At 37.2% G+C, this 16,903-nt stretch overlaps 1 protein-coding gene across 1 annotated transcript in view; it reads right to left on the bottom strand.

The window, feature by feature from the left end:
* Positions 1–16,903, bottom strand: part of LOC129360390 (teneurin-3-like) — a 180,118-nt gene that overhangs the window by 79,183 nt on the left and 84,032 nt on the right. The window contains 2 exon segments of the mRNA XM_055030567.1: positions 5,671–5,796; positions 15,179–15,417. Coding sequence (XP_054886542.1) covers positions 5,671–5,796; positions 15,179–15,417 — 365 coding nt within the window.

Below are 16,903 nucleotides of genomic sequence, written 5' to 3'. Positions count from 1 at the left end.
TTTGAAAAATATTCAATAAAAAGTAGGCCATCCATTCAGAAGGCTTTATGTTTTCAGAATAGCCAGGTATAAACCATCTGATGCAGACCGTCCTCCTCAGATGAAAGAAAGTTAGTTAGGATGATCAGAGTCTGCTGGCGCTCATGTCTGCCATGAACTGGAAACTGCTGGATCACCTGTGGCCACAGTGAAGCAAATTTCACACGCTCCAATATTAACACCTTTAGGCTTGACTGAAATTTGCAGCTGCCCCTCAGGCACATGCCAAATGCTCTGTGAGAAAAACAATTATATTCAGTATAGAAGATTATTCGTTTTTATGGCCATAGTAACAATGTTTGGAGGAGTCAAGATGAGGCTTTAAAGTTTCAGAACAATGGACCAGCACGGTGGTGGCACCATCATGGTTTTGGGCTGAATTGCTGCCACTGATGCTGCATTAGCCAAGGATAATGGAATCATGAAAATTGTGGATACCTCCAAATTCTGAAACAGTTGATGCTTCGTCACACCTGAATGTTGTAATGGGCAATAATTCAAAAACACACCAGAACTGTTTCTGGAAGGAAAGAATGAACTCAAGTATAAAGAAAACAGATGGACTTGCTTTTTGTGCTTAAAAACAAAACCATAATTTAGATAAATTCTACTAGATTAAAGAATTAAGACAGAAAAACCCAGCAGAATTACGTCACACCCTAGTGGATGGCTAAAAGCAGCTTCTTGCTCATAAAAATAATATTAGTGAGTTTGTTTAATGTAAATTAGAGTTTATTTGCATTGTTTTGGACCATGAATGGATTACAACTTTCACAATAAATTTAAATAAATTAGTTGTGTAAAATCTGCTCTCAAACTCTCTACTTGATTGTATCAGGATGTTAACAAATAATTTTTTAACACATCTTCAGCTGATACAGAATTTAAATTCAGTTGAATAATTTCATTAAATTTCTATTTAAATTTCATTGAATAAGTGAATGTCAACACACACACATACACACACCTGCACACACACGCACACCCACGCACACACCCACGCACACACACGCACGCACACACACCTACACACACGCATGCACGCACACACACACACACACACACGCACACACCTACACATACGCATGCACGCACACACACGCACACACACACACCCACACACACACCCACACACCCACGCACGCACAAACCTACACACACGCATGCACGCACACATGCACACACACGCACACACACACGCACACGCACACACACACACCCACGCACGCACACACCTACACACACGCACACATGCGCATGCACACACACACGCCCACGCACGCACGCACGCACGCACGCACGCCTATTCTGTTACATGTGTCAAAATCTGAATAAGTTTGGTTCACCATTATACCTAATATAACAAGAGGATTATGATTTTATTAATTCCAGTTATCTTTTTGCTTTGACAGGATTATGTCAGGATTATGACATCTTAGCCTAAAAAGGGTTTTCAAAGATGGGATTCAAACCAAGTTCTGGTATTTTGGACAAATAATTTATTTTTAAAATGCACTTCAATCTCTAAAGAAGAGAGGAACATTTTGAAATTATAAAGCAAAATAAAAATGTCTGAGTTGAATTGCAGTTATTTTATGTTTCTAAGTCAAAGCCTGGAAAATAATAGTTTTCAGAAATCTTTAGATTTCAGGAGATTATTTCTCTAGTAATCTAGAAAAATAAGAATTTTACTAGATCCTAAAATATTCACATTTTTACTTTTTATTAGTAAAAAATAAAAAGTGTATAAATAATTAATTAAGTTTATATTAATGGGAAATCACAACAAAGTAAGAATTTTTATTTTTTTAAGTGTAAGACTTTTTTAAGTGTAAGAGCAATCCAAAAAGTAGCTTTAACGCCACCTATTATGAGAACAAGCCTGTTCCAGGTTTTGATCCAGATCTATTGCTGCAAGTCCACAATTATTATCAATCCAAGCGGACGCTGGAAAAACCATATAACACTGATGTTTATAGACATCTAATTTAGTTTTCATGCTCATACTGTGCAGTGCTGCAGGAAAATGAAAGCAAAGTGCACACGAGCGACCACAAGCTGGTATCAAATGGCCCGCGCGTTGCTGTGCTCTGCCAACTAGAGGTCTCAAAAGATGACAGCAAATTCGTCCTGCCAAAAATGTCCAAAGAAATGCAGCTAACGTGTGCGAAAGGCATCAATAAATGTTATTAAATGAGCAGTAAATCACAACTATATTTACTCTTTTTTATCTCTGTAACCACAAACTGTCACTTTGAAAACAAAAAAATTCTTGTATCTTTTATTTATAAATTTTGTTTTTGTTTCGTCTGTCTGTGCAATCATCTGAAGTTATAATCAAAGGGTCCCACAAAGCTGTAAACATTTTTACATTCTTGATATGATGAAAAACTTAAGAATCTATCTGCTGTGTAAATTTCTGAAAGGACCCATTTGAAGTAATATAATGTCTTAAACATTTTTGCAAATGGTCCACAGCTTTGAAAAGCAGCACAAGTAGTGGCATGTAGAAGCAGGTCAGAGACAGTTTTCCTGCTGCTGCTGCTTGTTTCTGCTGACTTACAGCAGATTGGAAGCAGGAAAGGCTGATTCTGTACGGGAGGCAATTATTGCTGCTATTGTGCAAAAAGCCAAACATCAGTTGTTGTCATCCCCAACATTGATGTCCTTGTATTGGCACCATTAGGAAGCATATTTCAAAATGTATGCATAAGTTGCATAAGATACAAACAAAAGTTTAAGTTTTTGAAGACAGATTGTGTTCAAATATTTCAAGCATTACATCTGCAGGTTTGTTTGAAACTCTTAGAAATTTGTAGCAAAGTTGCATAATAATGTAAATAATGCATTTGATTATTGATACTAAACATATTTGTCATTTGTGTAAGAAACTACAATAATCTACAGCTGTACTGTTAGCATTATGTAGCAATGTGTCATTTCCAGCACATTGCAAAAGCATCTACACCACATAATTTCAAGCCACAAACAATTGTGCATTTTTATGGTCTAAATCATCACAAAATAATTCATATTTGTAGAGAAAAATAATACATATTTTAATTTTTTTTTCCAAAATGGAAAAGAGGACATATCAACAGAAGACTACCAAGACATGGAAGTTGAAGTAAACTGACAGGAGACGTAGCCAAGAGGCCCATTGTACTCTGGAGGAACAAGGAAGCTGGTTAGATCTGATGGAAATATAGCTGCAGCTAAAAACAAATACACTTCAATGCTAAAGAAAATATCAGTAGGTGGCTGAAAATGACCCGAGACTGGGGCAGAAGTTCACTTTCCAGCAGGACAGCAACCCATTCGCACACAGCAAGAGACACACTTGAATGATTTATGATTAAAGCATATTTGTATTCTGAAATGGCCCAGTCAAAGTCAAAGTCCAAACTGAACTCCAACTAAGAATCTGTGACAAAACTTAAAAATGTATTTTTGCAGCTGAAGTTCAGTCATAGTGGAGGAAAAGTGTCTGCAGACAAGTGTGTGAAGCTGCTAGTTGGACCCTCAAAAAGCTGTAACTACAGTAAAAATCTGCTTAACAAAGTATTGGCTACAGAGACGATAACACATATGCATGTCGCACTTCACAGTAATCCATTACTTATTATAGTTTGAGGTTACAAAGTGGAAAAAAAAGTATGACTTACTTTGCAGGGCACAATTTATTTGATGGTGGAGTTTTTAAGCTACAAAAATGAATGTCTTTTTATTTTAAGAAATGAGAGTAAGGCCCCATTTTTCTTGTTAAGACAGAACATTTTATCTTAACATTGTACTTGGTAAGAATGACAAATTGTTAAAAGTTTCCCTGTTATGCTCTGTAATTGCACATTCTAGCTGTGCTTTCCGAGGCACCACCCTCAAAAACAGGCTTCAAAAAAGCTGGAAGCAGTTCAGCTCAGTTCAGAGTAGTAAATATTTAAAGTGTGTTTGGGTCTGATTCAGGTTTTTAACTGCTGAAAATATCCACACAGCTGTTTTTCAAACATGCTTGAGTGTGGAGGGTGAACACCTTCTGCACCTTCCACCAGCGTTCGAACTGTCTGCACATTTAAAAACCAGGGGGATTCAATGTGAAACAGCTTAAAAGTAGCTCGCAAAACAGCAACAAATTGATTCTGTTAGCAAGGTTGGAAGTAAGGAGAGCAGTTTTTGCAAAGTACAATGACAACTAAACCCTGAACTACTCTCAGTTTTAATCAGATCTTTTGTTCTGCAACTACCAGCTTGTCAGCTAATGATGTTTTTAAGGAAGTACAGAGATAAAAAAAAAAATGGCGTGGTAATTTATTAACAGCATTTATTATTTTATTAATAATCAAATAATTATTTTTTAATTTTCATTCAAATAAGAAGAGTTTGAACTAATTCTAGACTACAGCTAACAGATGTACAGCGACAGAATTTTGTATTTCTCGGTTATTAAGTGGCGAGTTTTATCCCACACAACTGATACTCACATATTTACTGCAGGAGTCTTTCTTAGATCTGAAATACTTTGTTAAAGTCAGGACAGAGAAGTGAGCCGCATGAAAAGGATCTTTCCAACAGAATTAACATATTCATGAAGTTTAAATGTGGGGGGTCAGAATTACTTTCAAATGATTCTTGAAATCATTTGAAAGAGTAAAACACCAACATGGACGTCAAGGTGTAAAAATGTAAAATTGTGCCTGATTTATAATTTAATAACAATCGGCCCAATAGCATGCTGATAGAAAATAATTGTTTTTGCAAACATAAATTTGAAGATTTTATATGCTTAGAATAACTTTAACTAGCAGTTGGACTGAGAAGACACCCTTGAGGGACGCCACATGAAAGGGGAATTGAGGATGATGAAAAACAACTCAGCTTGCCTGTTAAGTACAATATAAATAATTCAAGAGGAATTCCTTTAATGAAAGCACAATGCTTGAGTTGAAAGGACAAGATGTCATAATCCAAAGTGCTGATAAAGGTCTAAAAAGAGTGCTATGAATATTTTATTAATGATCACAATCATTAAAACCTTTCAGAAGTATTAATATACCGAGCTTTTGAAGCAGGATGGAACATGTTAGTGGCACCATGTTAGTTTTTCCTGCTTCCTGTTTCAAATGAGTCAAAAGAGTCCCAGTCATAAGACGGTTTTCGAAGATAAAAGAATAATGTCAAGACATCATCTGAGACCCATTTCATAGGGACATGAGGTCGTAATGTCCACTGGGACCAATATAGATAGCTCAGACAATTTCTAATCACTTCAGCTAGCACAAAAAAAAAAAATGCTTCAAGTGATGGAAAATGTCAGAGAAAATGAGGGAAGAAGGGGGCCATAGATAGAGGAGCCTTTGAGAGCTGACACTAACAATCTTTGGCACAAAATCCTTCATAGTTTTCATTTACGTCTCCATCCAAGTGTGTCTGACAACAAGTCAAAGTTTGCTTTCGCTTGACACCACTGGGAGTTTAGAATGACATGAAAGAAACAACCCTGCAATAAAAACAATTTAGTACATTTAAAAAGCAAATTCACAAATGTTTCTGTATCCAAATATGGCATGAGAAAAGAAAATTATTTGGAACAGCAGGATTAATTGTACAGGAGATGTCAGTGTCTTTTTTTCTCACCATCAGCAGCCAGAGCTGTTACTACGCTCGACTGGGTGGGCCCTGCCTTCCCAAGTCCCCCGTTTTCAAAGGCTGGCTGGTTTTCCAACTCCTGAAGCTGCCAGTTGAGACCAAAAAGGTGCATTGCTGCGAAAAACACAGGCATAAAAGATAAACAAATCACTGTGTGGGCTTGCAGGAAACAATAAGCAAAAAGCAAATAGTTTCAAACCACCAATCAAGCCACTTATGGACAAAAGACCTGTGGGAGTGCGCAGTGCAGGTGGAAAAAAGCAGCTGTTTAACGCCAAACATTCGCCTCTACATTCTGTTGTCTGTGGCCAGTCGGCCAATCGGTGGCTTTTGTGTAAACCTTACAGCGACACAGGCCAGACAAAGTCATTTCAATCGATATTGTGGCATGTTTCCTCAGGGAGTGCTGTTCATTAAGTTTCCAAAGTGTCAGCTACTGCATCAAAGAGAGCAGCAGACGGAGTTTCTATTTTGACACAAAGCTTCCACTTCAGACAAACACAAGATCCACTGGAAAAGTCTTAAACTCCCGGAGTCTAATATGTAAGAGTTGCTGCTAGTTGTGTGTGAAAGATTGAGACAGACTGGGGGGTTTGGAGGCTGGGGAGGGACATGAAGTGAAAGACTTTTAAGAAAGTGGAAGGCAGAGTATTGAGAGAGATGCTCACAGCAGGAGATGGAAGTGAGAAGGTTAGACTCTGCAACACTCCTCTCGTTGTCTTACATAACTAAAACGTGTCTGGCTTTCATTCAGACAACCTGCTTTATTGTCACAGAATTGGATGCAATCAAACTGTGCTCTTGTTGTTTTGGGAAAGTGAGGCGTTTCTGCGAGCGCAGCGAGAGGGCTTATCTCCTTCAAAGTCACCAGCCAAGGGAACATGCTGAGGAAGCATCTTGATTTCCGACCATTTGATCTGCGGGAGGAACTTTTCTCCAACACCCGTCGCACGCTGGGAAGATAGATATCGACTGCAGCAAATAACACGAGAGGTGGAAGCAGGGCCAGAGAGAATATCAAATGTGAAGGAGACCAAAAGAGAGATGGAAAACTGCTACGAACAGCGTGTCGATAGACACTTTGTCAAGAAACGGGGTGCGGGTGTGCTTTGTAAAAAGCCTCCTGATGGAAATACATGGCATCAGTGGAATGGGGAAGCACAGAAGACGTGTCCTTGGCAGATCAAGTGAACAGGTGTGGCGTAGCCTCGAATTTCAGTCAGATTTGACATCAGACTGATGATATTTATCTAGCATATTCAGTCCAAACCATAGTCGGCCCCCAATCTATTTCAGTAGCCAAAAGTGAACCGCACAGAGGAAACGATTTCTGATTGTTTCATCAATACTTTTAACAAGAACAATGCTTCTGAGACAGGAGTGCCTCATATAACAGAGATTTGAACACATCGACTAAAGTGGGAGAAGGCTTAAACTGTGTTCACATCTCAATGTTTTTCTGACTTTGAGTGTTTCATCTTGATCTTAGTCAGAGAACTGAAACTTGCAAAATAATGCAGGAAACATTTAGAGTATGCACTGGAAACTTGGGAAGAACTGCGGTCAGCCTTGTGAATAAAAGAGGAGACAGGAAGCATTGATACATTTTGGTAATTCCTAAGTTCAAAAGCCTTCGATAAATTTCAGTTAGACACAGATTATTCTGGTGACTTTATCTAATGTTCTAATCAGGTGACTGGAACTGGAATATTCCCAACTGACTGCAGGTTCAAGTTGTCATAAATGAACAAAACAACAAATGGAAGATTTTCTGCCATGACTTTTTTCTTGCTCTTCTCATCCTATATAAATGTATCGACACAAAATCAACAGTGGAGTTTTCAATTCTGATGCGTAAAGGTTCGTCAGCTTTCTTGAGGTTACAAGATTTCTTGTAACTTTCCTTCAATGAAATTGTTCCACAAATTACCAATTTATTGAGCTATCCTTTTTTGGCAGCGTTCATTTAAATACATCCAAAACAAACAGCACTTGTGGAAGAAATGGCTCGTGATCATTCATTAGAGATAAATCTTACAATTACTAAAATCTAATGTCACTCTATTTTTTGTTTACACTTTGTGAAGAAGGAAGGTGCACTCAGTGTCCTTTTCAGAGGTTTTTGTGTTGTTTTCTTCAGTGGTTCTTGATGCAGTGCCCCCGCAGGCGAGGAGGGGAACATGTTTCTCAGAGGGTTTGATTAGTTTGACAGTGCAGTGTGAAAACGAAGCCAGAGGATCGATCTTTAATCGATCTATGTCTACTTGACTATTTGGTGAAAACAACATTGTTAGCTTAAAAGGGGCTAGTGTCAAATGCATGCTACATGTTTTAGATTTTATTTGTAAAAAATGTTAGAATCAATGGGTCATTTTTCATCATTCTGTGTTGGTCTGCCATGTAAAATCTATTGAAGAAAGTTGGCTGCAGTGGATTTTATTTAGGAGTATCAGATCAAAGGGGGCTGAGCAGTTAACAGCACATAACTATTTATTTGTACAGAGACTCATTCCCTTTGTGATTATGCACACATTTCTTAGTCTATCAAACAGAATCCCAGTAATACACACTGATGTCTGAGATTGTAGCCCCACAAAATCTGAAAATACTTTGGAGCAGCGTACACAGACAGGGATTACAGGCAAAAGATTACAGTTGTGAAGAATATGAGAAACTATGAATGAAAACACTCCCCGACATTTCATGTCTTCATTTTAATAAACACTCTTGAACAAATATAAATGTTGGAATTGTTGTCTTGGTTCAAAGTTATTCTGAAGAAAGCTTTTGAAAATACCCAACATTTTAATTTAAATGAAATACATCAACACAGGCAAGACGTGACGTCCCACTGAAAGCAGTAAAATGTAACCGAATGTCTTCAAGCCTGAATTACACAGTAATTCTTTCCTATATTTTGCCGCCTTACTGAGACCTCCTCAAGTTTTCCTCTCCTGGAAATCTTTCGTTACATTTAATCCATCAGCTCTCAAAAACCTGCACAGATGGGACCTGCAGCTCCAGATAAATGCCACCCATTGGACAGAGCATCCAGTTCTTGGATCAACATGTTCATGGCTCTCACTGAGGTAGAACAGCCTCTTAATCAGATCTGAAAGCATCAGCTGTGGAGATGAAGCTTGAGTGTAAGGTAGAACTTCAGTCTAAAAAAAAAAGACTGCACCAACTCTGGAAAAAAAAAAAAAAAAACGACTGATACTGGTACATCACTTGAAGAAAAAAAGAGTAGCATTTTCCTTTCTTTGAAAATGCCTTGAAGTGACACAAGAAATGCATTTAAGAGGCAAAAACAAAATCAGCTTTGTTAAGGGAAATGCTGCAGGACAATTACTGCACTCACACAAGGAGCTACAGCCTTACATGAGAAACATTTCCACCAATCATTTTCACATTTAATGCACTGCTTTAACCTTTAAGTTGCCTAAAAACTTTTTTTTCTTTCGGCTATAACACCTGTACCAAACTGCTGTCCCTGAGGTGGTGAGGCTGCCATGTTTAAAATGAACATGACAACATTTAACCTAAAGAAACGTAAGAATGAACAAATGAGGCTGGATACAAGTTTCTCTGTCTGAAAGGACATTTCCTGCGCTGCGTTTTTACTCTGGACCCCAAATCAATTCAACGTAATAAGGAAAGTGGTTCTGTTCTCTGCACATCTGTCTCATTGTGTCAAAAAGCTTCCATGAGAAAGGAAATTGTGTATCAGAGGCGACAGAACTGCAGAGAGCTGCTCTCAATGCACTCTGGCTTGGTTCTCCACTTACCTCATCAACAAATTGCTTTGAGGTGAATAGCCCTCAATTTATAAATTTACATAAGTTATTTCTACACAACGTAGACCAGCTCAATTAATATTTATAGGCCAGGAGCGATTCTCTTCCAAAGCAAGAAGGCTGAAAAAGCAGGCTTCTAATCGCTGATGTCAAAATGTGCCCTGGTGGAACATCAATGTCGACGATGACGGAGAGCTCGAATTTATAAGTTTGCTCCATGCTTGTTTGAGCTCTGACATCCACCACGCCTTTCCTGTGCTGAGGCAACAAATTCTGTTTTCACCATAAAAACTAATTCATACTTTGTGATAAAATCACATTTTTAGGATCAAAGGTCAAAGGTCCAGAACAACAAATCCAATTTGTTAATTCTGTTTACAATGTACAAGTGGTACTTCATGCCTACAACTGTTTATTAGTGACCCTAAGCTGCTCTAATTAATAAATATGAAGCATAATGAGTGTTTTTCCAAATTAATTACTTTCCATGCCTCAACAAATAAAATGGTTTTCTTTACTCAGAGCAACAAAGAAAGTAAACACAGTATCTCAATGTTTTATTTTTTCTTTCCATGTAACAACACAGTAAATGTCTGACACTTTGGTCTAAAGTTGTGCAGCTTGAAAATCTCCATAATGATGGGTCTTAAAACCATTCACTTAAATTGATTAACAGCCATCTAAATACAGATGTTAACATATGTAAAGTTTAGCAGTTAACAAAATTACATTTTCATAATAGAATTACAGTATCTTAAAATTATGACTTTTAGACAAATGTTTTTTATTATGTTGGAAACTATTGCTTTTGCTATGTTTTCTATAAAAACAGCATCACTTAAAGAAAATGTATTCCTCCTCTTTTTGCAAAAGTTTTATGTTTGTCCTTAATTTGAACAGAAAACAAACTTGTTAAATTCCAATATATCTTTTTTTTCCCCCAAATGTCATAAATGAGCCTTTCTACTGAGTTGAGGGTGAAAATGACTCTGTGAACTAGAAAGGTTGCAGATTCTCTTTGTTTAGTTTAGCTTTCTATCACGGGTGTTGGGTTTACTGATGTCTTTAAAACTGACTTTGGGTTTTTGTTCATTCCTGTGAGTCTCTGTGTCGTCCTGTAATGGACTGGGTACCTGTCCAAGCTGGACCTCAGTTACTGAAGATTTTTGTAGCCAAGTATTTGTAAAATTATATACATTATTGTAATAGACATATGTTATTTAGTTCAAACCTCTGCAAAGTGTGCCATAGAAACAGAGTGGGTCTGTGTGACCTGGCTTCAGATCAGAGTCATATTCAGATTCTCTGGTACAGAGTAATAACCTCTAATGCATGTAACTTTTATGCATTTATAAGAGAGAAAAGAGGCATCTAAGTCAGAGTGACAACAACAACTTGGAGCTCAACAGCTCTGGATCATGGAGGTAAATATTATTTATACTAGAAGCCAGCTACAAATGCCTTCAGGGGATTCTTAGAAACAAGCAGAGCAGCTCGTGGCTGAGAGGTTGCTGCTCTCCAGACAGTTTCTCCATCATTCCCAGCTGGAAAAAATTCCTTCTACAAACCTAACCAAGGGTTTAATTTTGGATTCTGTGGTAAATGAAGCAAAGATTAAATTCTCTTTATTTCTGTTCAAGAAGAATTAGAAGTTGTGATGTTTTTATCTCACAGGAGGTTTCTGCACCATCCTGTTTAAGGACGTTTCAGCCATGTAAGCACAGCATTACAAGCCATAGCTTCTGTTACATTACTTGAAAATGAGTATCTTTAACATTTGTAAGGGAAAAGATAGGCACTCGAATGAATGAGGTAGAGGAGGAGGTCATCTTTCTCTCGTTTTCACACAATCTCTCTGCGTTGTTTCTGCACAGTGGAACTGAAGTCGGTTCTGATTGGCCCGTCTTTTATCAGAACAATTGTTGAAATTCTTCCAGTTCAGCCAAGTTGCAGTAATGGGAAAAACTCACCTCAGCAGGTTTGCCTCATTTGAATTGCAGGAGCTGTTGCGCTCGATTAGCCAGTCTCCAAATTTTTAATGCAGCTCTTCTTATGAAGATTTTAGTTTTTTACATAAATAAAAACACAAAGCAAATAAGTTGGTGTGTTGCCATTGACTTCAAACATGGGCCATTTTGGCAAATGACAAATGCAGCTGTGTATTTATTTGTCGTGGAGCTTATCATTTTAATAATGAGGCTGAGTGAGCCGACAGTGGGGGAGTATTAAAATATGAGTGCACATTGTCACTATTTCAGTCATGGCGCCAGGTGGTGAATGCAAGATATGAGAAGTTGTGCAAACATCCTCAGACACCTTGAGGCAAAAGAAACAAGAGTGAATCTGTTAAAAACACTCAAACATAAACATGAAATTCCCAAAACTAAATGAGCCCAGTTCAGGAACACTTAAGTCCAAAATGGTTTCTAAATTATGGGAGAGAGAAAAGTGAGGTTTTGTCTCCATGATTACAGCTTGAACCTTCATAAATAAAGTAAAAGTCTATATTACATGTTAGTTGTATTATATGTTTACCTTCAACTCTGTTAGAAAGAGTTGAAGGTTTTCAGACATAATAATGATCACATTAAATACACACCAGGTTTCTACCACATTTAATCTAATGGAAAATTAATCTTCCTCTAGAAACACTGCAATCAGTGAGAAGATAAATACATTATTGTATTTATTTCGTTTAATATTCACCCACAGTTCTTAAAGCATTCTCCAAAATACTCCAGTGAGTCAGAATGCCCAGGATTGCCCTGCTGATATTAGCATCTCATATGTTTGCCAGGCAGCATAAAAAATATTGGGAACTGCATTACAGAAATGGCACCATCACTAGTAAAAACATCTAAAACAACATTAAATGTATTTTATTTAGAATAGCTTATTAAGGAAGGATTTTGTCACAGGATCCAGAAACTTTTCAAACCATTTTAGAAAAATGTACAGAAGAATAAATCTAAAGAGTTGAAGCATTTTTAAAACAACAGTTGACATAATTGCTCTGAGGGTAATTATAAAACTATAACTCTAGTTAATAATAATAAAAATGAATGGATGGGTAGTAATATTACTGATGTTGATTTTTCATATGAAACATTATTGAATGCTTTCACGTATTTAAATCATATATGTTAACTTAATTCCAGCATCTTTATTGTAAGACTTTACATTAATGAAATGCATTTATTGCTCTGATCTCACATTATGAAGAAAAAGAGACTCAGGTATCTAAATGAATAAATACAAAGAAACCCCAAAAGCTCTGCAGAGATTTATGAGATTAAGAATAAAAATGTTGTGACTGAATAAATATAGCAGAGCAGTTGGAGAAGTTAGGTTTCCCCTCAGTAAGCTGAGCACATTAGACATTGTATCACAGTGTGAACCACACAAAGTAACAAACCAGTTAAGTCAATGAAGGGATTATGAATATCGATACTGATGTAGCACATTTATGACCTCTCCTCCAAGGGAGCACTTCCCCTCTCTGTTCAGCAATAAAACACTGGTTATATAGGATCTCTCCAACATCGCTATATTTCTCTTTATACAACGGTGTCACATTTCCTTTGCCTCCAAGCTGGATGAATATTATATATCCGCTCAGGCAGAAAGCCACAGTGGAAGGATTAAGGGCTTGGATGACAAGGGAGGGCATAAGGGAAGATGAATCTGTAACAGGTTTATTGCTGTGGTCAAGATTCCAAAGGTTACCAAGAAGTCAGCTTTGACATATGCTATAAAAACAGCAAAAAAAGAAAAACGCTTTCGTGTAAGAAATAATGCCCCAAGGAGGGAGAGTGGAGGGAGAGTATCTTGTCCTCCTAACAGAGATAAAAGAGTTTCCTGTTTCACCACATAGGACAGTTTTAGTTCTTGTAGAACAAAGACTTTGTGGACCAATCTCTTCTTTACATTCCATGTTCTGGAAGCTGCTTCTCCTTTTGTACAAATTTGGTTAAAAAACTCCCTCAAACAATCCTGTTTGAACTTCAGAGATGGTTGTTTAATGTAAACTCAGGTGGACATAAACGGGGCATTGTTCTGCGAAGTGTTTGATCACAAACACTGGATGATGCACAGCTTCCTGTCAAATAGAAAAGCAACAACATTTTTTTTTTATTACTGAAGCATTGTCTGCATATCTGACTGAAGGCTTGGTCAGATAAACTCCTCTGAATCATATCTCGACATCTGCAATTGCTGCAGAACAGCAAGGAGGAGGAATGCCATCTCCATTCACTCCCAGCGGCATGTCAATCATTTGTTCCATTTGACCGGAAGACAATTGTTCAATGCCAGAGCAGATAATATTCCCCCACCTAAATCTGAAATTCAGTGCCTCTGGCACAGAAAGATATACTGGTTGCATAAACTTATGTGACAGGTAGAAGTGCATCTCGTCACTAGGTCCTCAAAAACTCTGAGCTGCAGCTGAATGTGTGTGGCTTTTTGTTGATTCTTCCAAATAAACAGATTTGAAACAGTTGACTGGGTTCTGATTGTGAAAGATTGTAGTTAGTAGGAGTCTGTTTATGAATTGATACAAAAACTGTACCAACAATGCCCTGCAAGGCAATTTATACCTCGTTTTGTTATGTTGCAACCACAAACTTCAATCCATCATCTGTAAATAGAATCAGCTCAACTGCGAACTAAAGAGGGGCGTTACGGCAGAGCACCAGGGCCAATGTACATCATTTCTGTCAAAAAGCTCAGAAATTGTAGGCCTGATATTATCAAAGCCATAAATTCCCTAATAAACATATCTTATATTATAATAAAAGGCACAAATGTGTAAAATCTAAACTAGTATATTTTCAGACATTGGAAATCTGATTTTAAAAAACACCCTTTGAAAATGATCCAGATGTGCATCTCAAAAATTTACAATGTAAACTTTTATTGATTTCTGTCGTTTTTTACTTGCAAATGTCTGACTTTATTATTCTTATACATCTATGAATTTTTCATGTCAGGAAATGTTTTATTCTAACATTGTAAATTTCAGCCCTTAATCGTAGAAAAATGCTATTTTATAATGATTTTTTTTCTTTTTTTCCCAACACATTTATCTCTGCATTTAAAACCCTGAAAACACAAAAGCTGCTCTAAATTACATCTTACTCATTGTCGAATAGGATACTTCATCACACCAGTTACATTAAGTGCTTGCAATCATTCTGCTAAAGGACACAGTGATTATATTCAGTCATATTTTCTAATATTTTGATATCAATCAATGCTCTCCCTGAGCCAACAGTGGAAAAAAAAACATTCAATTTGTAAATATAACAATCCCAATCAGTGACTGTCACAACTCTCATTAAATATTTTTTCCCCACTATAATTATAAAAAAATACAATTCCACACTTTTCAGAAATTACAAGTGTGAAGAATGTTTAAGGGGTGTATATACTTTTGCATTAAATACTAAATCCAGTAGAAGAAAACGGACTCTGATGTGCGTCCGTGACTGAGACTAAAGCAAAACTCTGCTTCACACTCAGTTCAAGTTTTGGGAGGAAAACCTTCAGATTTTTTTTTTTTCCTTTTAAAGATGTTTTAATAGCTGTCAGATTCTTGGAAGCAAATACATTTCCTGAAACTTTCCCATGCGTGCAGTGCAACCAAATTTAAACATTTACCAAACGTTACAGCTGCTGCAATCTCCTCTGAGCCTTACCTATGCAGTAGCAGAGAATGATGGAGAGCACTGCAGCCACGGCCACGGCGACCAGAGCAGTACATTTCCAGGAACAGTGTTTAGGTGACTTCTTGAACTTGAAAGCCCCCCTGGACAGAGTGTTTCTGGGCAAAGGGCGTGCAGGCGTGGAGTAAACGGTTCCTGTTGCCATGGTGTAACCGGGAGCTGTGGCGCCAAAGAACGGTGTGGTTCCTGTCCCCGTTTTAAATAGAAAGTGCCTGAAACAAAAAATGAAAATGAAGATTATCATCTTATGAATTTAAAAGCTGGTTGCTCTCTAGCATTAACTCAAATCCTAATAGCTTAAATGAGTTGCAAATCAGTTTAAGCAGCTAAAATCTTAATAAAAGTGATTAACTGGAACATATTTAACATCACTCAAAGACTCCAACATGAGCAGCTCTGCAGGAGGATCTCAGCGTTAATCTAATATCCAATCTTATCCTGACACTGAGAAAGGTGGACCAAAAGTACCTCATAAAAACAATAATCTCACTTTTGCCCTTTTACAACCAGGCCTTTGCTAATAGCCCATTATACCTGGGGTAATTAACAGGGTTTAATCAAATACACCACAGAGTGATCGTCTTATTAACTTTTAAACCCCAAGTGAAAAGCTCTTAAGTAAATGAATTAAGTCTTGTTGCCACACTTGCCACTACTTAGAGATTAATACCCAAATGCCTTCCGGCTTATGGGGACAGCCAGGGAAATTGAACAAATTGACCACGGTTTGCAGACATTATATCAGTCTGCAGCTGTATTATTATATTGCTTTTTCCTTTTTATTTAACCAAATTCTTAACAAATATACAATTTCACACTTGATTTTTTTGTATTGTTTTTATATCTGAAATAATTAGAAGCTCCAAACAAAAGGTTTAAATGAACACCACACTGTTCTTTTGCAGGTAATCAAATTGCTTGTGTGAGTTTAAAAGAAAGGAACAGAGAAACAGAATTTATCATTAGTGCAAAACAAAATCCTCTAAAAGTAAAAGCCAGCAAACAAAAGAACTGGCGTGCCTTTTTTAGAATAAAACCCCCTAAAACATAATCATGAATGGATTGTTTAAGGTGATTTTATTCTTCAGGAGAGGCTGCTCTGCATGAACACTTCACATGCTCTCTTGCACACATTCCACCTAAGGGTGCCTCTCTGGCTCCATCACGGTTCTGCCTGTTCAACTGGAACATTTTGGGCTGGAGCTCAACATTGTCCTTCAAAATGTAGAGAGGTCACAAGTTTCAGAATCTACTTAAGTAATCATATATAGTTCAGACATGGTACTTACATTTCCACTGCATAAAAGTACATTTAATTTTTCTTTCTTTCTCTCCCTTTAAACAGAATATTCCTGATGTCTTATGTTAGTTGGTGTGAGCCAAATAATCCAACTTTTTTATTTTTTATTTACATTGCTTGTTATCCAGCATCACAAGTTCACATAAAGTTTTTTAGCCTTTGGTTGGAATTTGTTTTTTAAAGTTGGGTCAAACATTTTGTTTGCAGTAAATTTAACCCGTTCTTCCAGACACACCTTTCTGTAAATGGGTCAGTCCTGCAAACTACTTTCCTCTCACACACCTTTTCAACTCTAATCACTAATTTTGTGAGATGTTACAAGACGGTCTCATCAAACTTTAGTAAAGTCCCTCCTGCAGAAAAATCCCTCAAAACATGATGCTGCCACCGTCGTTTCC

Source organism: Poeciliopsis prolifica, unplaced genomic scaffold (assembly GCF_027474105.1).
Source record: "Poeciliopsis prolifica strain line A6 unplaced genomic scaffold, Auburn_PproV2 SCAFFOLD006, whole genome shotgun sequence".
Classification (NCBI taxonomy): domain Eukaryota; kingdom Metazoa; phylum Chordata; class Actinopteri; order Cyprinodontiformes; family Poeciliidae; genus Poeciliopsis; species Poeciliopsis prolifica.
The sequence above is the reverse complement of the archived record's forward strand: the minus strand, read 5'-3'. Positions and strand labels throughout refer to the sequence as shown.